Below are 24,851 nucleotides of genomic sequence, written 5' to 3'. Positions count from 1 at the left end.
AACCTGTGCAAAGAACACATCACTCATGGGTTTTAAAGGACAAAGGATGACGTTATCAATGTAGATATTCCATGTACCAATCTGATATAAATGCCCCTATCTGTAATTGAATACTCTAGATTTCCACAATATTGCGATGTTCCTGGGTTGCTGTACAGCATTTCTTTAAATTTTAATGGTCCTTCTCTTCTTCACTTCACAACTAAAATTTACCTGCAATACCACACTTAACCACATGGCGAGCAGAGCTGAATTGGGGTGGGGGGTCTAGCATGCTTTAACCCCTTAATGACCGAGACAATCTTCATTTTTGCACTTCCGTCTTTCTCTCCTCGAGTTTAAAAACCCATATCACCAATTTACTTTTACACCAATTCTACTTTGTTATAACACTGCAAAACCAGAAAAAAAAATGGCGTGGTAAAAATAAATAAATAAAAAATAAAATAAAATAATTATATATATCTTTTCAAATTTCGAATAAGTTCTGTGTTTACAGGCATTTGTTGTGTGTTAAATTCCTAAATTCGGTACAATTATGACACCCAATTTATATAACTTTTAGTTTACTTTTTATTTTACTACTTTTACTAGCCCCATGTAAGAGCTCATTTTTTGCACCATATTCTGTACCTTACTTGCGTTTTTGTGACTTTTTGAACACTGTTTAATTTTTTGTAGGAGGTGATGTGACCAAACATCAGCATTTTTGCACTTTGCACTTTGGTGGTCTTTTGCGCTTATGCCCCCTCTGTGCAAAGCAGATGGAAAAAACAAAACTCACCTAACAACTTGCTCCCTTGTTGCTGCAGCTATCCCGTTGTGGCTGTCTTCTCCTCTTTTGCAGCAAAGGCAGTGTGAGTTATGGTGCGATTACACAGAGAGATTTATCTGGCAGATTTTTCAAGCCAAAACCAGGAACAGACTATAAACAGGGAACAGGTCGTAAAGGAAAGACTGAGATTTCTCCACTTCTCAAATCCATTCCAAAATCTGTCAGATAAATCTCTCTGTGTAAACACACCATTAGAGACGCTGGCTGTGCTGGAAGTCCCGGCCACCTGAGCTCAGTCAGTTGTGTGTACGTCTCAAAGGTGCACACGAGATTTACTGGTGCATCTCCCAGGGCAACCCTAAAGATATACAGATTTGTAAATTACTTGTACTCAAGCCTTCTAGTATATGTCAGCTGTTTAATGTGCAAATCTGTATAACTTTCTAGCACGAGCTGATTTAAAAATGTATTTTTTAGAGATGAGCGAACCCGGCTCAGGTTCGAGTCCATCCGAACCCGAACGTTCGGTATTTGATTAGCGGGGGCTGCTGAACTTAGATAAAGCTCTAAGGTTGTCTGGAAAACATGGATACAGCCAATGACTATATCCATGTTTTCCACATAGCCTTAGGGCTTTATCCAACTTCAGCAGCACCGCTAATCAAATGCCGATCGTTCAGGTTCGGGTCGACTCGAGCATGCTCGAGGTTCACTCATCTCTAGTATTTTTCCTTTGGAGTCCCCCTTTAAATGAAGGTTCACATTAAAGCAGTGTTTCTATTTGGGACCATACTGTAAAATACCCAGGATCACAAAAGAGAAACTACAGCATTCCTCCAAGCACCAGGTTCTATGAAAATCTTTAGATGTTATAATCTTACACTGTTTTACTTTCTCTTTCTAGATTTTCAGTGGACATGCTCCCCATGGACCCCATCTCCGTTCTTGTGGCCGTTGTTGTCATCTTATTTCTAGTCAATGTTTTTAGGAACCAAAAAAACTCCTCAAATTCCCCCCCTGGTCCTATGCCATTACCCCTTATTGGAAATATGAACAAGATCAACACACTGAAACCCCATAACTCCTTCATAGAGGTAAAAGAAGAAAAAGGGAAAAAAAAAAAAAACACCTTTATATGCATTTTGCATTAGTTTTGGAGGGCTGGTTGTTGGGGTCACAGGGGGTTGTATATTTTAGCGGATAATAATTGTGGCGACTTGATTTTGTTTTGTGTATACAGCTCCTATGAGTCCTCAAGGTTACAGACTACAATCAAACCTTGTACGTAGTCTCATCTTTCAAACATGGATTACTTTACTCTCTCTGACCCCTTCATCCTATTTTCGCTAGTCTTTAGGGCCCATTCACATTACGGAATCAGCAGAATTGGTGTCTCCAGTTTCAGCTCAAATTGACATCTCCATTGAAAGAGATTCGGCGTGGAGGTTCCGAGCAGAATTTCGGTGCCATTTCCGGAGTGTGAACGAGCCCTTAGACAGAAGTGGAGAGGGCAGAGGAGAAGAGCAAATGACTGGATGATCAGACTACACAAGGGTTGTTTATAGACTGTAGCCAGACTAGTAGACTGTGGATAATGGGCCAGCTCGCGGGGGAGCCCACTGCAGTGCCCCCCTTGCCACACACTATGCTCCTTTGACTGCTGTATCTATGTGTAACACACAGACCCATGAATTCTCGTCAATGGTAAGCATTGGAACAGAGTGGGGGCCCCATTCCTGGCTGAGCCCAGCCGCCAAATGAATCAGCGTGGCGCAGCTCATCTGTAGTACTATGCATGTCAAAAGCAGGTGGAGCTAACTGTCAGCCTGTGTTGCGGGGTGCGGAGGATTTTTGTAAGTTGACCTTTGCACAAGGGCTTATGAAATAATAGCTATAAAACATATTATACAGTCATGGCCAAAAGTTTTGAGAATGACTCAAATATTATATTATCACATGATCTGCTGCCCTCTGGTTTTTATGTGTCAGATGTTTTTATCACATACAGAAATATAATTGCAATCATATTATGAGTAACAAAAGCTTATATTGACAGTTAGAATGAGTTAATACAGCAAGTCAATATTTGCAGTGTTGACCCTTCTTCTTCAGGACCTCTGCAATTCTCCCTGGCATGCTCTCAATCAACTTCTGTACCAAATCCTGACTGATAGCAGTCCATTCTTGTACAATCAATGCTTGCATTTTGTCAGAATTTGTTGGTTTGTGCTTGTCCACCCGTCTCTTGATGATTGACCACAAATTCTCAATGGAATTAAGATCTGGGGAGTTTCCAGGCCATGGACCCAAAATCTCTATGTTTTGTTCCCTGAGCCATTTAGTTATCATCTGTGCTTTATGGCAAGGTGCTCCATTATGCTGGAAAAGGCATTGTTGATCGCCAAACTGCTCTTGAATGGTTGGGAGAAGTTGCTATTGGAGGACATTCTGGTACCATTCTTTATTCATGGCTGTGTTTTTAGGCAAGACTGTGAGAGAGACGATTCCCTTGGCTGAGAAGCAACCCCACACACATGGGTGTAACTACCACTGTAGCAGCCTTAGCGGCTGCTATGGGGCCCACCACATCAGGGGGCCCGGTGGCCCACTCCTGCAATACACTGGGCCCTTTGAGCTGTCATAATTTGAAGCAGCAAAAGGTCTCCTGGGCTCTGCAAATGTCCCTATTAACTGCAAGCACTGTTGCCGAGTGCTTGCAGTTATGACTACACTTGATGGCTTAATGGTCAGTTGGGGGTGGGGGCCCAATCAAAAGTTTGATATGGGGCCCAGACATTCCTAGTTTAGCCCCTGCCCACACATGAATGGTTTTTAAGGATGCTTTACAGTTGGCATGAGACAAGACTGGTGGTAGCGCTCTCCTCGTCTTCTCTGAATAAGCTGTTTTCCAGATGTCCCAAACAGCCAAAAAGGGAATTCATCAGAGAAAATGACTTTACCCCAGTCTTCAGCAGTCCACTCCCTGTACCTTTTGCAGAATATCAGTCTGTCCCTGATGTTTTTTTTGGAGATAAGTGGCTTCTTTGCTGCCCTCCTTGAGACCAGGCCTTGCTCCAAGATTCTCTGCCTCACAGTGTGTGCAGATGCCCTCACACCTGCCTGCTGCCATTCCTGAGCAAGCTCTGCACTGCTGGTAGCCCGATCCCGCAGCTGAAACACTTTTAAGAGACGGTCCTGGTGCTTGCTGGTGTTTCTTGGGCGCCCTGGAGCCTTTTTGGCAACAATGGAACTCCTTGAAGTTCTTTTTGTGCAGTGTAATGATGACTGCACGTGTTTCTTTAGAGATAACCACGGTTAACAGAAGAGAAACAATGATGCCAAGCACCAGCCTCCTTTTACAGTGTCCAGCGGTGTCATTCCTACTTGATCATGACAGATTGATCTCCAGCCCTGTCCTCATCAACACCCACACCTGTGTTAATGGAGCAATCACTGAAACAATGTTAGCTGGTCCTTTTAAGGCAGGGCTGCAAAGATGTTGAAATGTGTTTTGGGGGATAAAGTTCATTTTCTAGGCAAATATTGACCCTGCAAGTAATTGCTGTTAAGCTGATCACTCTTTATAACATTCTGGAGTATATGCAAATTGCCATTTTAAAAACTGAAGCGGTAGACTTTGTAAAAATTAATATTTGTATCATTCTCAAAACTTTTGGCCATGACTGTACATGTCTATTAGCTGATGGCTGTTTGCAAAATTATTACTTTTTCTTAACTTCAAAGTGTCATAGTGACTGCTGAGCTGCAGCATGCATGTCACCTTCCAACCCCTCCCTCTTATTGCTAAGCATGATTGATATACAGGGTTTGCTTTCCAGTACTGAACCCTAAACACCAAGCATTAATCTAAGGTATTGACCTCTTTGTTTCTGTACTGCATGTGTGGTGGAGAGCTGCCCCCAGCTGTTACAAAGTTTTAAACCCAAGCATGCTCTGGAAAATGTAGTTTTGCAACAGCTGGGGATTTGCAGGTTAATACCATTTTTTTAGAAACTATAATAATCTATATATATATATATATATATATATATCTTTGAATTGTGTTTTTCCAGCTGTCAAAGCAGTACGGCTCAGTATTCAGTGTATATTTGGGTACACATAGACTTGTTATCCTGTGTGGGTATGACACAGTGAAGGATGCGCTACTCAACCATGCCGAAGACTTGGCTGGAAGACCAATTACACCGATTGGCTCCAAAACATCAGCTGACCATGGTGATTATTTGCTAAATTAACGAAAATATTAAAAATAATTATCCAAAACTGCTTATCACATACTGTAAATACTAAGGGGATCATTTCTGTTCAGAGCCCTAATCTATTGCATGGAGGGAATAGGCTTTGTTAGGAACTGCAGTGTTGCACAATCCTTGGTTCTGGTACCTATACGTACTCCTAGTTCTGCTCTATGTAGATACTTAGGCTGGGTTTACATATATAAGTTGCATTAGTTTCAGGGTTTTTTTTTTTTCTAAGAAACTGACCACAACTGATGTAAAAAATGCATCAGTTGTCATCATTTTTTTAATCTTTTTTTTTTCATTAAAAAACATAATTTTACATCACTTGCCATCAGTTGTCATAATTTGCTTTCATAAGTTGATTTTTTTCCCCCTTTATGTTCTCCTGTCATTTTCAATGGGATTTTAAGGTCCTTGCAGCGTATTGTCATCATGCTGTGAGTATAGTGGCAGCCCCCTTACACCCCACGGGCCATATGTAAAGTTATATGTAAAGGGGTGAGATCCATTTGCAATCTTGGAAAAATTAAGAAGGAATAGGGGATAGGGGTAGAGAAAAATTTTGTTTTTAGGGAGAGATATGTGGTGTCCCACCACTGGTGTTTCGTAGTCTTGCACCCTTTGTAAAAGTCTGTCCTTAGAGACAAGTGTTATGTAGTGTATAACTTTATTTTATTTGCTTAATTTTTTAATTATACTCAGCCCTGTTGGGTGGGCTTTAAGAGGTCCCCCTGGGCGCTGGCATGGCACTCCTGATGAAAAACTTCATAAATCAATCACTTTGGCTGAATGCCGGAAGCCAGAGCCGGATGGGACATATATGCATGCGTCAGGACGCTGCAAGATAAGTGCTGACGCACCGCCAGTCCAGCGATGCGGCGGGCACTATTTGCCCGCCGCATGCCTTGAATGGTCTAATTGAAAACAATGAGATCAGTTCAAAGATGCATTTCCCTCCAGCGCTTTTTTCCTGCACCGGAGGGAAACGCTGCCGCACTGCTGGACATATGTAAACCCAGTCTAAGCCATCCCTGATGTCAATATAATCCATGTTAGCATTCAAATACAATTTGTTACCACTTACCCTGTGGACAGGAGATAATATGCCGAGATGGTAATACACCTATTACTTCTCTTTAGCTTCCAGACACTAGGACTCCCTTCAAATGTAATTTTAAATAATACTGTATATCAGGGATCGTCAACTTTTTGTAAATGCCAAGTAACCCTCAAATCCTAAAGATGTTGTAGGATCACAATGAATGTTAAAGGATTATCTTATAAAGCAGCATTCACATGCTCCTTAAAGAGGTATTCCAGGAAAAAAAGAGAGGTACAGAGGTCGGACCCTCCCTCAATCTCCTACTTTCCCCCCAACCTTGTGGATAGAGGAAAAGATTTTTTCCCCCCTGGATTACCCCTTTAAATCACGGATGGAGCGTGAAGCTGCGGGCTGCCATCAGAAACTCCCGGAATCATGTATCATTATGATGCTAGCAGCTTCGAACCTATTGAAATATTGACACAGCCTTGCGGCTGATAAGAACAGATAGATAAGAAACCAATCTTCACAGCATTAAAGCAAATCTACCACGAATTATGCTGTTGTTGGGAGGAGATATCGGGCACTGGGCCTGTCTCCAGTGCACCTGACAAGCTTATTAACATATATATATAAAAGATAGAAAGCGAGGATGCGGATCTCCACGATCAGTGGGGGAGATTTATCAAACATGGTGTAAAGTGAAACTGGCTCAGTTGCCCCTAGCAACCAATCAGATTCCATCTTTCATTCCTCACAGACTCTTTGGAAAATTAAAGGTGGAATCTGATTGGTTGCTAGGGGCAACTGAGCCAGTTTCACTTGACACCATGTTTGATAAATCTCCCCCACTGATCGTGGAAATCCGCATCCTCGCTTTCTATCTTTTATATATATGTTAATAAGCTTGTCAGGTGCACTGGAGACAGGCCCAGTGCCCGATATCTCCTCCCAACAACAGTGATGGGAGGAGATATCAGGGCACTGGGGCGCTGGGTCCGTCTACAGACAAGCTAATTATTGAAGAACGGGCATTTCTGTAGAACAGGGTGGCGGATCTATGAATTAATGGCACTGCTGCGGCCGCGCTGATCAGTAACTATTAAAAACATATTTATTGATAGATTCGCTTTAACCTGAGCTAATTTCCTGCAGGTATTCTTTTCTCAAATGGGGAGAGCTGGAAAGTGATGAGAAGATTCACACTGTCGACATTACGAGACCTTGGAATGGGGAGGAAAGGCCTTGAAGTCAAGGTTATGGAGGAGTGCGAATGCTTAATACAGAGGTTCAGATCGTATGGAGGTAATTCTGGTCATGTGACTATGTTCATGTACCCTGGAGACACACAGGTCTGTATAGGATCTCTATACATAAAATTATAAACTACAGGCAATATTATTTCTTACTTTCTTTCTTTAGGCGCAATGGAGAAATAAAAAAAATAAAAAATGAAACTGAAATATATTATTTGTTGCAGTCAGTACGTCCCCATATTTTTGTTCTCTTATCAGGAAAACCATTTAATAATCCGACCATCATAAACACTGCGGTGGCCAACATAATCATGTGTATACTGCTGGACCATAGATATGACTATGATAATCCTACAATACTGAAGCTTATAAGCTTGGTGAATGACAACGCCAGGATCTTGGAAAGTCATATGGTTCGGGTATGTAGTGTTCTGCCAATTTGTAAAAAAAAAAATCTTTATACTCCGTAGATCGTCTCCGCTGGCAGCCTTGTGCATCTCCGCTGGTCCCATAGGCTTCATTCTATAGTTTAGCAGATTCCACCGTCCGCCCAAAGAATAAGCAGGTTCATTCTTCGGTAGATTGGTGGAATCTGCCAAACCATAGAATGAAGCTTATGGGACCAGCGGAGATGTACAAGGCCGCCAGCGGGGGCGAGCCGCTGGTGATCCACCGGGATGCCGTAGTATGGACATACCCTTAGTCAGCAGGAGGGGCCCCACACTCTATTAACCATTAAGAAGAGAATGGTTTAACAGACCCCATCTATTCATTCTATACATGGAAAGCTTTCTTCCTACTCCCTCCTTCATCCTCTTCCCTCCTCGTTCCTCCTCCTTCCTCCCTCTTTTCTCCTCCTCCTCCTTCCTCCCTCTTTCCTCCTCCTTTCTCCCTCCAAAAGAGACACGCTATATACTATGATATACATCCATAATCCTTATCACCCATAGTGTCTAAACCCATTACAGTCAACATTTGGTTTGGTCTTGTTTCTTCTATAACTCACTAGTTTCTATGTGTTTTTTTTTTTATATTTGATCTAAAATTGTTACATTTCTCCTTTAAAGCTATACAACAGTTATCCCTCCCTTATCGGCTGGCTACCGGGGAGCCACAAAAGACTAATTGAAAATGTCAAAAAGTTGCAGAATTTTGTAAGAGAAATAATCACAAGGAAGGAGAAAGAAGCCGATATCAACAATCAGAGGAACTTCATTGATGCCTTCCTTGCCAAACAACAAGAGGTAGTGTGTTATTAACATGTGGCAGTATGCGTCCTTACCCTTTGGTGTTTTTCCTTTTTCGTTGCATTACAACCTGGAATTAAAATTGATTTTAAGGGTTTTTTTACCATTTGAACAAGCCGACCACTTTAGAAGTGCAAAAATGTTAATGTGCTTATACTGTATATTCACGTTTTGTGACATATCCTTTCTATGTTTTTATAATGAATTTATTAGCGCTCCATTGGATGTTCAGAGTTTAGGATTTTTATATGTAACTCATCCCAGATCTGTTCCTTGCAACTTTGTCTCTTTGCCGTTTAGAGGTTCCTTAGTTTTCACATTAATTGCAGTATTTATACTGACATCATGTGACAGATCATGTGACATGATGGGGGGTCGCATTCAACTCATTTTTTTCTTAAAAAGGAAGTCCCTCAAACTGTAAAACTGTAAAACGTCAGGCAAGCAGGGGTAGGTGAGAAAAAAAGCGAACAAGTGAACTCCCCTTTCTCCGTTGCCCGGTTGCACCGCTTTAGGGTCCCGTTCATTGCTGTCGGCTGTCATCTTCTGCAGGAAACCCAACACGTCTCGTACCTGGCTCTTACAGCAGCAACGTCACGGCCTGGCTGAGCGATTGCCTTCTGGGTGGGCAATTACTCAACCAGGCTTGTGACTTTGCAGCTAGCGGAGCTGCAGGACCCTGGCTGATATGGATGGGACCCGGGAGTGGTGCTACCGAAGCACAGAGATGGGTGAGTTCACTTGTTTGCTATTTTCTTACCCACCCCCACCTGACTGCCAATTTCACAGTCCATAGGACTTCTCTTTTAAAAGAATTGGATGGAGCTGAAGAACATAATGTACATAGGCTTTCTCTTAAAAAGAGAGAGAGAGAAAAAAACACAAAACCAAGTATACAGTATGTATTATGTGTTCCCGTGAGAAGCCAAATGAGGTGGGGGTGGGGGATTTAGCTTGGTGTTTACTCATCAATCATCTGACATTACCAGTGAAGTTGCAGAGAAAATTAAGCGCTTTCTGAAGTCAGTATGTAATGCTCAATGGGTCCAACAGAGAGCTACTACTGAATAATTGCTCCTTGGAAATCTTATCTCCAATCTTAAGACTGTATCACAAGGCACAATTTTCCAGGGGAAAGGATCGCCAACCTGTCAGCTTAGCGCTCGCTTGCCCCTCATTCCCTGCTCGCTACCTGTGCTATTATATGCACAGACTGTGAATAGGGAGAAACAGGAGGAGCTGCCCGAATGATCTTTGGATCATTCAAGCTGCCCATTGAAGTCAGTGGTGGTCTGCTGTCTCTGACATAATTGTGATCTTTCAGCATGTTTAAGACCACAATCAGCAGTCATTGTGCATGCTGGCTGATCGTTGCCTTTCAACTTCTGCAATTACAATAAATGATTATTGGCCCGAGCAGCCGGTAATCGGCCAAGTAAGGCTGATAATCGCTTAGTGTAATAGAGCCTTTATGAAGGCAATACAACTTCAATAACAGTTGACCAAACGATTGTTATCTCTCCACCCCCCCCCCCATTCTCATGAATGTTTGGCATGGGCGAACGTTCCTGTGTTCTCTTGGGGGGAAGGGGGGTAGACAGACAGCTTTGATAGTGGTTTAACTCTCTGAGAACAAAGGGGCTGAGCAGGGAAATTAAATCACGACTAACCCCTGTCTCCGCAGACACCCTCTGTCAGTGGAGTCTCAGGAGGCTCCCATACACTTTATGCTGACATAAGTATAATGTGTATGGGGACCTTTACTGTCCCCTTTTTAAAGATACAACATTAAGCATTAGGTAAAGAGATGATTCTGATCATTTTCAGTTGATTATCTTTTATAATAATTAACATTTATTTTTTAAAGGGAAAGCCAGAATCAGCATTATATTACCACAATGAAAACCTGTTCAAACTAGTCAGCAACCTATTTTCTGCTGGAATGGAGACCACCTCAACCACTCTGCGATGGGGCTTATTGTTAATGATGAAATATCCTGAAATCCAGAGTAAGTTATTAATATAGGACCCTGACTTAACCCTTAACTGAAGCAGATGTGAACATACCTTACCATATTGATGCATTTTATGGTACTGCCATGGGTGCTAAAGGTACCCCTTAATCTCATTGTATAAACTAAATTAATCATATGGAAATATATCCAAAGTTGTAATGTTAAAATGATTCAGCAAAACCCTTTGAAACCCATAGATATAAAAAGTAATTCCAACCTCCAAAATTCTCTGTACTCATGTCAAAACAGAATAAAAGTATCTGTAAAGGTCACATAGCATGCCCAGAAGATATTCTAATTCATGTAAATGGCAAAGGTGCTGTGTTTTGTGTCCTATGGTCATTAAAGCTTGCTGTAAAGCATATCTCTAAATACTGTTAAAATAAGATGGCTGACTCCATAATGAAGAAAAAAAACTATTATATAAAAAGCAGATAATAGAATAAAAGAAAAGAAAAAAACATGTTGAAAGAAAAAAACATATTCCTGTACCTGGCTCTCATTGGTAGGTAAAAAAGAATATAGATAGATAGATAGATAGATAGATAGATAGATAGATAGATAGGAGATAGATAGATAGGAGATAGATAGATAGATAGATAGATAGATAGATAGATAGATAGATAGATAGATAGATAGATAGGAGATAGATATCTTGCCCTTCACTTGGCTTTAACAATAGGAAGGGGTCTCAGCAATGAGATATTGACTGATCTTAACTTAAATGACAATAATACTTTAACCCTTTCCCGCACGAGGACGTAACTGTACGTCCTCGCGCGGGTGCCACGGCCGGGGCCACGGCTATTAGCAGTCACGGTCCGATCGCCTAACCCGCTAATTAAGTCTTCAGATGCAGCTGTCAAAGATGACAGCTGCATCTGAAGACTTCAGAGCAGCTCTTACCTGGTGTCTGGTGGGGCGATCTCCGTGACTGGTGCCGGCCGGGGTTTGCGCCGTAATGGCGCTGATCCTGGCTCGGCATTCGGTTGCTTCCGGCTGCAGCCGGAAGCAATCGAGTGCCTATCTCATCGATCTATGCTGTATAACTATATACAGCATAGATCAATGAGAGATCACTGCACTTATACTAGAAGTACCCCAGGGGGGCTTCTAGTATAAGTGTAAAAGTAAAAAAAAAGTGATGTTAATAATAAAAAGCCCCCTCCCCTAATAAAAGTCAGAATCACCCCCTTTTCCCAGGTTATTAATAAAAAGAAATAAATAAATAAACATGTTTGCTATCGCCGCGTGCGTAATCGCCCAAAATATTAATTTATCACATTCCATATCTTGTACGGTAAATGGCGTAAGCGCAAAAAAATCCCGAAGTGCAAAATTGTGCATTTTTGGTCGCATCAAATCCAGAAAAATTGTAATAAAAAGCAATCAAAAAGTCGTATATGCGCAATCAAGATACCGATAGAAAGAACATATCATGGCGCAAAAAATGACACCTAACACAGCCCCATAGACCAAAGGATTAAAACGCTATAAGCCTGGGAATAGAGGGATTTTATGAAACATATATTTGTTAACAATGGTTTGAATATTTTACAAGCCATCAGATACAATAAAAAGGTATACATGTTATATATCTTTGTAATCGTAACGACTTGAGGAACATATATAACAAGTCAGTTTTTCCATAGGACACACGGCTAATATGATGACGATTTGTCTGATTTACTATATGCTCAGTATACTTCAGGATCTATTAGGCTACATTTCATTTTTCATTTTAATATTTGAATATTGTTGAACTGGTTGTAAGTTTTAGAAGTTAAAGTGTCACTGTCGATATAACTTTAAAAATCTAAATGAACAGTAGATGTGATATAAAGCAAGTTTGTAATATACATTATTATTATTATTATGTTTAGTTATCATGGAAAACACGTCACTTTCTGTTTTCTGATTTTTTTTCTGAAATAACAGGAAACAGTCATAAAACAGGAAGTCCTGTATATCCCAGGCCATCTGAGCGCTCACAGAGAGAAGGCAGTCATGTGACTGATGGACACATTGAGCCGTGACTCTCTGTACTGGCCGGAATTCCTGTGTTTAGTCTGTTTTTTCAACCTGCACAAATCAAAAAAATCTGCCTTCCAGAGACTGGGCCTGGATTTCTGGTAAGTTCAGCTTTGTTTTACAGCATGAGAACAACTACAAAAATAATGAATGTATATTGCAAACTCGCTTTATTTCACATCTACTGTTGATTTAGATTTTGAAAGTCATAACGACAGGGACACTTTAAAGAAAAGTTGCATTCATCTTACAAAATCGATCTTTTTTACATACTAGAAAAAGTGCAAAATGAAATAGAAGATGTTATTGGATCTGCTCAACCCCAAGTAGAACATAGGAAGGAACTGCCATATACCGACGCTGTCATCCATGAGATTCAAAGATTTGGTGACATACTGCCCGTAAACCTCCCGCATGCAACAACAAGGGACATCACCTTCAGGGGCTATTTTCTTCCAAAGGTGAGGAGATACTCAAACTGCTGATTCCATTTTTTTTTAAATACTAAAGCCATCACTTTACATGGGCAAACAGCGTATAGTGGCATACAGAGTCTCCACTAACAGATAGAGGTCAGTCACAGAGAAATTTACTCTGCCCAACCATATTGTTCTCTGAGGAATTATTCACTACAGAAGTAGTCTCACTACAGCTCATCCTTCGTCTCCCTATATAGAACAGAAGAACGTTCAGCCATGACAAACCTTTATGTGGGAGGCCGGGAAGAATAATGGTCAGCCTAACGTTTGTTCATCTGACAGTTATTGAAGGTGTATAGGTATTCTTACATAAGCCTCCATTAATGCAGAAAAGTTGTTGTCTCTACTAAATTTATCCACTAAGTAACCACTCTGTAATGATGAAATAACTCTGCTGATCCTGTCCTAATCTATAAAGTAAAGTTAAATATGAAGCTGTAGAGGAGAGGAGGTGTCACCCCATTGGGTATGTTTTTTTGCACTATATGCAGTGAATGGGATTCTTGGAAAATTTCCATAATTCCAACAGGTTACTTGGGTTATTTTATATTTCCTCAGGGCACAACAGTCATCCCATTACTGCACTCTGCACTGAGAGATGAGGCTTACTTTGAGAAGCCATATGAGTTTTATCCAGAACACTTTCTTGACTTATATGGGAAATTCAAGAGGAATGAAGCCTTCATCCCCTTCTCCTTAGGTAATATTTACAGTAATTTCTTCCCATTTTCCTGCACTAGAGAAAAGTTTTTTTTTTTGTTTTTTTTTTACCTATATGAACATCACCTTTAATTTTTTAATTTTTCAATAAAAATTTGGAATACTGATTATATATGACTATCTTTGTTTCGAATTGGTCATCGGCCTCAGCCTGCTGGTTGGACAGATTGTTAATTGTGAGCAATCCCCTAAATTATTGTCTGTTTATGATTTAACCAGGTAAAAGAAGTTGTGCCGGAGAGAACTTGGCAAAAATAGAAATCTTTTTGTTCTTCACAACCCTGCTGCAGAATTTCACATTCAAGGCTCCCCCTGGAGCCAAGCTGGACCTGACTCCTGGATTGGGGTTCACTAATCCCCCATTACCCCATGAAATCTGTGCAATCCCTCGAAAATAGAAAATTCAAGTTAAAGCAGGAAGCAGTCCTCCAATTGCTCTAGCTATTGGGAATAATGATAAACATCTGCAAAAAAAATTTCATTGATACTTTACTAAGGGGTGTATTCCCATTGAGGGTAATATTCCCCATATTTGCACATGAAGCAAAATGTTTTAACCTTTCATTGTCCAATGTGGGGAAAGTGTAGCTCTGTAATAGGTAAATTGGACACTTCCTGTCACCGACAGAGGTGGCAGCAGACTGAAAGGAATATGCCACTCTCATCAGGGCATGCAGCAGCTGATAAGTACTGGAAGACTTGAGATTTTTTTAATAGACGTAACTTGTAAATCCATATAACTTTCTTACACCAGTTGATTTGAAAGATTTTTTTATGTTTTATGCCAGCGTGTCCCTTTAAAAGTTCAACTCTCCTTTTTCTTGCATCAAATAAGACTTTCTTACATGTTTCCTAAGTTCATGTATTATATGTTTGATGCATTGCCATGGAGATGTGGGATGACATAAATGAGGGATGTGTACGTGGTCATATATACTTTCAAGATCTAGTCATACAGGACGTATGTCCGGTTTGGCTGACATACAGTAATATGTTCCTTGGTTCCTGAGTTCCTCCCTCTTTGACTGTAATACCATGTATATTTCTCATATATAAAGATTGATTTAGGACTCTGTAATTTTGCTGTACCCCTAAGGAGGTTAGCAGATGATTATCGAAACATGTAGGGCAGGGTTAGGTGCTGTGACCACTCTTTTCTCCCACCACTGTATTATGGTAATAATGTGATTATGGGCATGATGCTTTCTACGTATTGATTTTTGCTTATTCTTTTGGATTATTCCTTTTCATACACGATTGATTCTTTTTTGTACGTTCCTCTGATGGTGATCAAAATGTATATGATTTGGGCAAGAACTTATTAAATAATAAAAAAAAAGACTAATGACTGTTCCAATATGATAAAACTTACTTGAAGTGATAATGTTATCTACTTCTCCACACTGTGTACAGACCTACCCGAGTCAGATTTCACAGGTGCAAACAAATGAATTGAGTATAGTCTGTTAGTAACGCACAATCCATCTCATACGGAGAGAGAAAGAAAAGTGAACCGTCTCCACACTATGGTAAGTGATTATGTTCTTAGACTCTTTGTAGTTCTTTAAAGGGGGTGAAATTTTATTTTATAGATCCAAAACTAACAGGCTTAGCACCTAGGTGTAGCCCTTGCCTTGGTTAGGTAAGTTGTGATCGTAGATGTTTATGGCAAATTCATATCAACCCATTATTAAAAGCAATGACAGACTTGGGGGGAAATACATCTTATGTAGATTCACTTTAAAATCAAAAGACTTTGAATAGTGACATAATCTGTAAACAGCACATTGGCACTACTCTTAGGCAAGGTTTTTCTGAATGGTAGGATCAACACTGGCAGAACTGTAAACTGTTTGTTACCAGGGTGCTCCTTATATGTATTAAGCAGACGAATAGCATCAGGCATAACAAGAAGCAAAGGCTAAGGGCACTCACCGGGTACTGGGACTTGCAGGAGGGGTGGCACCTGACGAAGCGCGCATGCGCGCAAAACGGCTGTCATGCTCGTACTGAACAGTGTTTGACTTCCCTGCCTGTGATGAGAAATCCTGCTATTTTTTAACTACATCAGGAATAAAGAAAATAATTTTTTTTGCACAATACCTGGTGAGTGCCCTTAGCTTTTGTTTCTTGTTATGCTTGACTTTTAAAGCGACTCTCTACCCACAATCTGACCCCCCCCCAAACCACTTGTACCATCAGATAGCTGCTTTTAATCCAAGATCTGTCCTGGGGTCCGTTCAGCAGGTGATGCAGTTATTGTCCTAAAAAAACAACTTTTAAACTTGCTGCCCCGTGTTCTACGGGCGTGGCTTAGAATATCTGTGCCCTAACTTTGCACCACCCCTCCGTCTCTCCTTCCCACTTTCTTCATCATTAGGAATGCCACTGGAACATTTTCTCCTGTCTGAACATTGCACAGGTGCCTTAACGATCCAGCCCATGTGACGGGCTGACACCACAGCTGATGAATAGTAGATAATCTGCCTGGAGCATTCCTAATGATGAGGAGGGCGGGGAGGAGGGACAGAGAGGGTGTGCCAGCCTAATACATACACAATCTAGGCCACGCCTGTTGGGCACGGGGCTGTAAGTTTAAAAGTTGTTTTTTAGGACAATAACTGCATCACCTGCCGAACGGACCGCAGGACAGATCTTGGATTAAAAGCAGCTATCTGAAGGGGTTTGGGGGGGGGGGGGGGGTCAGATTGTGGGTACAGAGTCACTTTAATAGTAAACAATGCATTTCTACAGGACTCCTGAGAGCTGCATTCAAATGGTTTTGGACAAACCCAAGCATGCTTGAGATTTGCTAATGTCTAGCATTTATTTAATCCAGCTCAGGTACCAAATATCAGAGGCAATTAGAAGCCAATCCACATATTTGTGGTAGTACATTAAGGTCATCTGAAATAAAAGGGGGAAATGTCTTGGATACCCATAGGTTACTTATACCAAATGGAATTTTTTTTTGCCATAAGAGTTTATATATAATTAATTGTGAGTGTACACAATTCAGCTTCACCACACCCGAAGGTGCATGGAGGTGCCAGTTCAGCAGCCCACAAGATATACAGGAAAGATCCAGCACTCCTGGGTAAGGTATTATAATATATCAAGTCTTTAGTAAAAAAAAAAAAATACACCATGTTAGTTGACTTAATCCAATAATATTGCAACACATGATCTGTAAGACTCTTCCTTGTGGTATTATAACTCATTAATAACTTAGTATAAAAACCAATCTGCTGGAAACTATGGATCCCTTTAAAGGGAATCTGTCAGCTCCTGGGCCCTACCTAAGGTGCTGACATTGTGCTGTAGCTGGCAGTCCCCCAGTGAGCCTGGTGCCTTTTTGGTAATTTTCTGTGCAGCGGATTATGTACAATCCTATGTCTCCTACTGTACTAAAGAGTCACAGAGCAGTTGTTTGTGCCACACTCTGGCATGCATCCTCCTCCCTCTTCATGAATAATCAATGCTGCCCAGCCTCCTGCTGGCTCAGCTGTCAGATTCCAGATCAGTCCTCTGTAGGCAGGTTATCTCTGAAAGAATCTCTTCTCCCTACTGTGTTAGAGCTGTGGTCTAGGGGTAACTTACCTGCCAGCAGTTCATTCTCTGGTTTGAATCCCCTGATGGAAATTAAGAAGATGTCTTTTTTTCCTCATTATTGTATCATTTTTAAGGCTATGTTTACACTCAGTATTTGTGATCAGTATTTTGGTTAGTGTTTTGCAACCAAAACCAGAAGTGGATTGAAAACAGAGAGGCTTTGTTCACACACTGTTGAAAATGAGTGGATGGCCGTCATTTAATGGCAAATAATTACTGTTAAAACAACGTCCAATATTTGCCATTAAATGACGGCCATCCGCTCAATTTCGACAGTGTGTGAACATAGCCTTTATGTGATCTTAATTCACTCCTTGTTTTGGTTGCAAAATACTGACCAAAATACTAATCAAAAATACTGAGGGGGACATTTATTAAGTCTGACGTTTTTTACGGCGGACTTAAAAATGTCCCCGCATCCCCGGCGCTACCAAGACTTATGTACATAAATCCTGTGCGCTCTGGTGCGCACGGCCGAAAACCTATGCTTGCTGAGGGCTGGAGTAGGTTTTCGGCGTATCTTTAAGATACAAAAATAATGAATCGCGCAGACTATGAGTCCGCGCCCCCTCCACGCCCCCTCCCCGCCCTCCCGGCAGAAAGTAACGTTTTGTGAATATTTTATTCGCAAAATGGCTGTTTTGCGCATAAAATTTTCGCAAAACGGCACTTTCCGCCGAAAATCAAAGATACGCCAGATGATACATGTCCCCCTCAGTGTGAACATGATAAATGATTAAAAATGATACAATAATAAGGAATAAAAGAAGAAGAAATTCTTTCAGACATAAACTGCCTACAGAGGACTGATCTGCAATCTGACAGCTGAACGAGCAGGAGGCCGGGCAGCATTAAATATTCATGAAGCGGGAGGAGGATGCATGCTAAAGTGTGGCACAAACAACTGCTCTGTGACTCTTTAGTACAGTAGGAGACATAAGATTGTACTCCACTCCACGGAAAATTACCAAAAAGGCACCAGGCTCACTGGGGGGCTGCCAGCTACAGCAGACTGCCAGCACCTCAGGTAGTGCCCAGGAGCTGACAGATTCCCTTAAAGAGGTACTCCAGGCATTTCAAATTCCTGGGCTTGCACAGAATTTAACAAAAACATATAATCACCTAAAACGTTCCCCCTGGGTCCTCCTGTCATGTCTTTCGGTTCCTGCTGAACGCCCTGGCATCTACTTCAAAGACAGACTCGTCTAAATTGCAACATTGCCATGGCCAATGATTGGCTGAGTGGGCTGTAACTGTCAAGATGAGTTAAAGGGGTAGTGTGGCATTTAAAATTATACACTAAATAACAAACATTACAAAGTTATACAACTTTGTAATGTGTGTTATATAAGTGAATGGCCCCCTTCCCCGTGTCCCCTCACCCCCGGAAGTGTGGTGCAGTATACTCACGAGATGACTGTCGACCCCAGCCGCCATCTTGTGACAATGACATCATCTTCGGGAGGCCGGCCTGAACCACTCCAGCCGTCCCTCATGCCGCCCCCCCCTCTGCCTCGTCATCAGCTGCTTAGCCGCGATTGGCTGAGCATAACTGTGCTCAGTCAATTGCGGCTGAGCAGCTGATGATGAACAAGAGGGGGGCTGGCATGAGGGACGGCTGGAATGGTTCAGGCCGGCCTCCCGAAGATGACGTCATTGTCACAAGATGGCGGCCGGGGTCGACAGTCATCTCGTGAGTGTACTGCACCACACTTCTGGGGGTGCACCCCCTGGCTCGAGTACCCCTTTAAGGCATAGTAGATGTGAAAAATGTACTAAAAAAAGCTAAAGATGTATCTCAAGTCTCAAGTGTATTTGAAAAAGATAAATAGTTAAGGGTTGTCCAGGCTTATAAAGACAGGGCCTCTTTCTTACAGAATCCTGTCCTCAGCTTGGTTGCAAGTTTTTTTTTTTTTTTTTAAATCTTAGATGTAATTCTCAGTAAGGTTATTTCTTCGACATTCTTTCAGGTGTGAGCAGAAATTCTAAGGAAAATGGAAAACTTTCAAAATTCAGAAAACGGAGATATGGCAACATCCTCATCCATTTCTAATTTTTTCTCAGTCCCTGAGCTCACTGAGAACGATTTGTACCATGTATTTATAAGCTTCAGCAGTGCAGACTCTACCTGGGTGCATCGCCTTATCCACAAACTAGAAGATACATTCCCAAGCCTTAAAATCTGCACTCATGATCGGGATTTCACTGCGGGAAAGACCATCATAGAAAACATGACCAACTGCATCCAGAGGAGTCAGAAAATGTTGATGGTGCTGAGCCCAGATTTTGTGCACAGTCGGTGGTGCCTCTTTGAAGCCAATCTCTCCATGTTCCAGGACTGTATATCCCATAAAGCCATTGTTCCTGTCAAGCTAAAGCCATGCCCTATGCCTCTGTATCTCAGCCATTTACCTTACGTAGAAGCTGAAGACGAACAGTTTTTTGAAAAACTCTGCAACAGGCTACTGAAGAACAATGCGAAAGAAACTGAAGACGTCTTGGTTCACTTCCAGTCCTCTATACTATATAAAGGAAAACATCTGCTATCTCTGTCAGCAGTGAATGGAAATGACCAAGAAGCTGGAGGAGGAGCTTTCTCGGACAATTGTGTGCCGGACTCTCTCAAAGCAGTTGTGAAAGACCCTGAAATATACAAGGAAGCTATTCAGCTGATCAATGATTCCCCAGCTGATCGCTTAAGTGCTTTCTGGGCTAAAAACTTTATAAAGAGTGGTTTGGCTGTGCTTATAATATTTTGTATGATTCCTTTTACATTTGCATGTAGTGATACTACATGGTGGCACTTTCTGCACTTACCAATGTCTCTAATTCCAATATTTCATGTAGCCTATAAGGAGCACTTCTGGGTCAGGTACAGGACGGAGAAGTTTATCCAGAGGATGAGCAGAAAAACTGGAGAAGCCAATCTACTTTTAGCTGAAATGTCGGTCCTGGCCGGTTGTGAGTCTAAGTCCTGTTTGGTCTTTGTGTTTGCACCTTTAAAAGATTGTAAACAAATTTTCCAAATTACCTTCGGGTCCGATAATGAACTCCCAAAATGTATGTGGAAAGAAGCCATGATCAAGTATTCATCTGACTACGCTAACTGTCTGTCCAAGAAACACTTTCCTTGCAGCAACCTATCACCACCTGGGCACTTAGTAAATGGCATCTGCTTCTGCCAGTATGTGGCCTTTCAGATAAACCAAGGAAACTGATCATAACATCACTTTAGTCTTCTATCTTGCTATAGAAAAATGACCATCAATGTGTTTTATTATTACATGGACCACTGCATTATTATAGGCCAATTGTCGTTACAGGAGAGAACTCTGATCTAGGAGGTTGACAGCAGGAGCAGACTCTCTTTCTCAGCCCACTGGTACTCCTGCAACTTGCTCCCTAACAAAGACCCATGAGTCTGCCAGATAAAGAAATATGACTGTAAATATTGTATGGTGTGTATTAGTGCATTATTTTAGAGTGGCATTGTAAATGAGGATAAGAATGCAGGTTATACTTGGACAAATAAAGAGATTTTTCAACCAATTTCTTACTGCTCCCCAAGCCCGCACTTCACAGCACAATGGAGTTAGTGGACCCAACCAGCTGCCTTTTTTTCTGCAGTTCTGGGTACGTCACGACCTGGCATCCACTTCACAGGCTGGTGGGGTTTAGCCCGCTCAGCCAATTAATGACTGCAGAGGTGTCCTGCCCCAGTCACTGACTGGCTGACAAGGGCATCCATCAGCTGGGTTGTGACGTAGCCAACTGGAAACTCAGAAGACAGCCGGCGGTGTCCAGGAGCGGGTTGCTGCTCAGCATGGGTGCCAGGACAGGTGAATATAACTGATTTTTAAAATGTCCCTCCCACCCCCTGTCCTTAATTTTTTAGTTCCATGATAGACGTCTCCTTTAATGCTCAGCCCCAGTAATCCCTTATCACTGACTTATATACCTCCCAGGTCACTCAAAAAAAAATCACAGTTACTGTAAGAGGCAACTGTGTCCACAAAGGAGGCAAAAAACATAAACAGCTTTCAGCTTTTTAACCAGGGGCGTAACTAGAAATGACTGGGCCCCATAGCAAAATTTTTATTTGCCCCCCCCCCCCCCCCCTTTCTGACTGACCAATAAGCCATGAAATGTAGTCATAATTTCATAACTTGTCAAGAGTGCTTGCAGTTAAAGGAGCATTGGAAGAACTTGGGAGCAGGGCATAACTAGAAATAACTGGGCCCCATAGCAACCGTTTGATTGGGTCCCCCTTCCTTCCTGACTGAACCTAAGCTGTCCATCTGGAACAGCAAATGATGACCACTCAGGGAGCCTAGAGTATGACAGGAGTGGGAAATGGGGCCCTCCTGATGTGGTGGGCCCCATAGCAGCTGCTATGGCTGCTTTAGTGGTAGCTATGCCCCTGCTTGGGAGGCCACCAGGTTCTGCAAATGATGAGAGCTCAGGGGGTTCAGTGTATTGCAGCAGCGAGCCACCAGGCTCCAAGATGCCGCTATGGCTGCTACAGTGGTAGTTACACCCCTGTTGGTATGCTACGCTGTTAGATTCAGCCAATACTGAAAATTTAGATAGGCGTCCTGACCACAAAGCAAAGATAGATTTATAAGAACTTCCCAATGCTCATCGGCTACCGTTACAGACATTTTTGTTTTAAAACAATGGAAATCTATTATAGTAACATGATGAGTCCCGTTGCCGGAGCCGGTCCCAGGATGGAGATATCCCAGTCAGAGGCCAGCACGAGCGCTCTGGAGGTAGGTCCGGCGCCCATAGAGAATGAATAGAGCTGGACTCATCTCTGATGCGCGTGCACGGCTCCATTCATTCTCCATGGCCGCCGGACCTATCTCCAGAGAGCGTGCGCCGGCTTCTGACTGGGATATCTCCGTGCCGGGACCGGCTCTGGCAGCGGGACTCAGCGTCATGAGGTAAGTATAAGGGGATTTAGCTGGGGTCGAGAGCCTGTCACCCTTGGCACGGGGGTCTCCTTTAACTAGAGATGAGTGAAGCAAATATGGCGAATCAAGATTCGCTGTTAATCACGCTGTCAATTAGATTTGTTCTGAAAAGTGAATTCACTTGGATTCGTTAAGAAAATTCTCAAAAAAAAAAGGCGGCTGCACATGCTGTCTGGAGCGTCACTGGGCGGGAGGAAGAGATTAACCATAATTCCTAGGGCCCAGCCAATGCCCTCTGTGATGTCAGCCCTCTATATAAGGCGGTTCGGTAACAGAAGGGGTCAGTCGGCTGTGTGTGGAGGAGAGAGCAGGATGGCAGCAGGCAGTTACAGCAGAGCAGGGAGAGAGTAACAGACTGATATAGGGACAGAGAGGGGAGGAATGGCAGAAATTGGATGCGTGACTGGCTGATTGACATTTTTTTTTTTATTATTATTTTATGATTTTTGACACTTTTACACGACATGCTTTATAAAATTCTCCCTTCTGTAATAATGCCAGTACTGTAGCTACTATAGTTTTGGCCATTTTAATGAAATTTGTTAAGGTTCGATTTGCAAATCTTAACAAGTTTGACTGAAAAATCACGAAGCTCGGGAAACGAATTTATGGCTGCTTCGCTCATCTCTAATCCTAACCAATTGTATGACTTATCACTGTGTCAGTACAGCAGCGCAAAGATTTTAACAGTTTTGGAGTTTCGGCATCATAATAAACTAAAATGTCTGGAGTTCTGAGGTGTAGCCCACAGTACATTGTGGGCTACACCTTATATTGTGGACATACAGGATAAATGGCCCCTTAAAGGAGAAGTCCAGCCAAAACTATTTTTAATATGTTATTACTTACGGAAAGTTAGACAAATTTCTAATGTACATTAATTATGGGAAATGCACATATAGGGCTATTTCCCTTAATTTAGTAGATCAGGTAGACTTCAGATTCTCTAAGAAAAAAGATGACGTCACGAACCGGGGGTGTAATTACAATGGATCACCAGCAGGGGCGCACTATATATAGAAGTCAATGAGTACCCTTGACTTCTATATATAGTGCGCCCCTGCTGGACACTCCATTGGAATTACAATGGATGCGTATGTAAATGTAATACAGTATACAGTGTTTTTGATTGAATACATTTATGGAAGTGTCCTTGCTCCCCAAAGTATTCCATAAATGTAATCAATCAGTACATAACAGTAAGCCCGCCGAACTGCCGCCCGCCGCTACCGAACACCCGCCGCTCTGGACTACACTCAACTACTACTCTTATGGTGATGGGAGAGTAGTAGCTGGGTTATATCGCCGCCACCGCTGCTGCTGATGGGCGCAGGGGGAGCCGCTCATCTCTGTGTAGCTCTCATCCCCCTCTGCTCCCACCTCCTCCTCCGGCCAAACTTTCCACTATGTGATGGCTGACTCCCCGCCTGGTGCCGCTCTCTGATCACACATGCCAGGCGGGAACACCAGGAAGCACCAGGAGCCGGCACGTGTGATCGGGCGAGGAGTCAGCCATCACATATATATATTGATAATCAATTTGCTGCTGAAGAAAAAGTCTAAGGAGACTTTGAAACGCGTCCATCTCAGTCTAAACCACACAAACACACAAGTGGACTCACCGCCAAAATACCCACGAGGTTCGGCGGTCAACAAAGCACAATACGCATGTGCAACCTCTCTCCACTATAAAGGAGTCCTAACCCGGTGCACTCGTGAGACAAAAGTGCCGAGAGCAACCAGGGAGAACACTTACCACCAGCAGCACATACCCGGATACTCCATCGGCCTGACACCGCATGGGGATCCTAAAGCCGCTAGACGGGTGAGCGGTGCTCGTAGCACCATTAACTTACTACAATCAGTAAGATTTTATTGGATAACTGTGCCGAGCTACATTTACCTACACCTGAACTTCTTTTACAAAGCCGGCCATTACCCGTTTAATGACTCTCACTGCACACTGCAGATCTTACCTCATCAAAGGACGCTTTCAATAACGGGCTCTATGTATTGTATATACACCATCTGCGCATTTGCATAACAGTCCACTTACGGCCAAATACATTATTGATAATCCTATTTATATTTTCACTATTTTCCAACAACCCTAGGGCTGATCACCCCGAGGTCTGCTGGTTTTTGGTTCTAATTTTTACAATTTTTTACAATTTTGTATCTTTATTTTTACCTTTTTCGATTTTAGGGCCTTTTTCATAAAAGTATTTTTGTCTATGTGTAATTTACAATTGTTTCCAATATCTTACGATTATTCTTATGATCTATTATTTTATATATTTTATTATTAGCAATGACTTGCATAGTAAATAAATGTATGCTTTATATGACCTATTACTATCTCCATTTACATTTACATTTACAATCTGTCTCATAATCTTCCTGGAGGACCTGTCCCTCTCTTTTTTTTTTTACTTG

The 24,851-nt window shown here is 42.0% G+C and overlaps 2 protein-coding genes across 2 annotated transcripts; both read left to right on the top strand.

Annotated features, from left to right (window-relative positions):
* The first annotated feature begins 1,692 nt into the window (after window positions 1-1,692).
* Window positions 1,693-14,225, top strand: LOC138795078 (cytochrome P450 2K4-like). The gene is made up of 9 exons (XM_069974031.1): window positions 1,693-1,869; window positions 4,849-5,011; window positions 7,235-7,384; window positions 7,594-7,754; window positions 8,403-8,579; window positions 10,450-10,591; window positions 12,905-13,089; window positions 13,666-13,807; window positions 14,047-14,225. The coding sequence occupies exons 1-9, from the start codon at window positions 1,693-1,695 to the stop codon at window positions 14,223-14,225; spliced, it is 1,476 nt and encodes a 491-aa protein (XP_069830132.1).
* Window positions 14,226-15,324: 1,099 nt separating this feature from the next.
* LOC138795076 (uncharacterized) lies at window positions 15,325-20,893 on the top strand. Its single transcript, XM_069974029.1, has 2 exons — window positions 15,325-15,356; window positions 19,410-20,893. Exon 2 carries the CDS (start codon window positions 19,434-19,436, stop codon window positions 20,655-20,657), a length of 1,224 nt encoding a protein of 407 aa, XP_069830130.1. The 5' UTR covers window positions 15,325-15,356; window positions 19,410-19,433; the 3' UTR covers window positions 20,658-20,893.
* The last annotated feature ends 3,958 nt before the right edge of the window (window positions 20,894-24,851 follow it).

Source organism: Dendropsophus ebraccatus, chromosome 6, assembly GCF_027789765.1.
Source record: "Dendropsophus ebraccatus isolate aDenEbr1 chromosome 6, aDenEbr1.pat, whole genome shotgun sequence".
NCBI lineage: Eukaryota > Metazoa > Chordata > Amphibia > Anura > Hylidae > Dendropsophus > Dendropsophus ebraccatus.
This window is presented reverse-complemented; position numbering and strand designations above follow the sequence as displayed.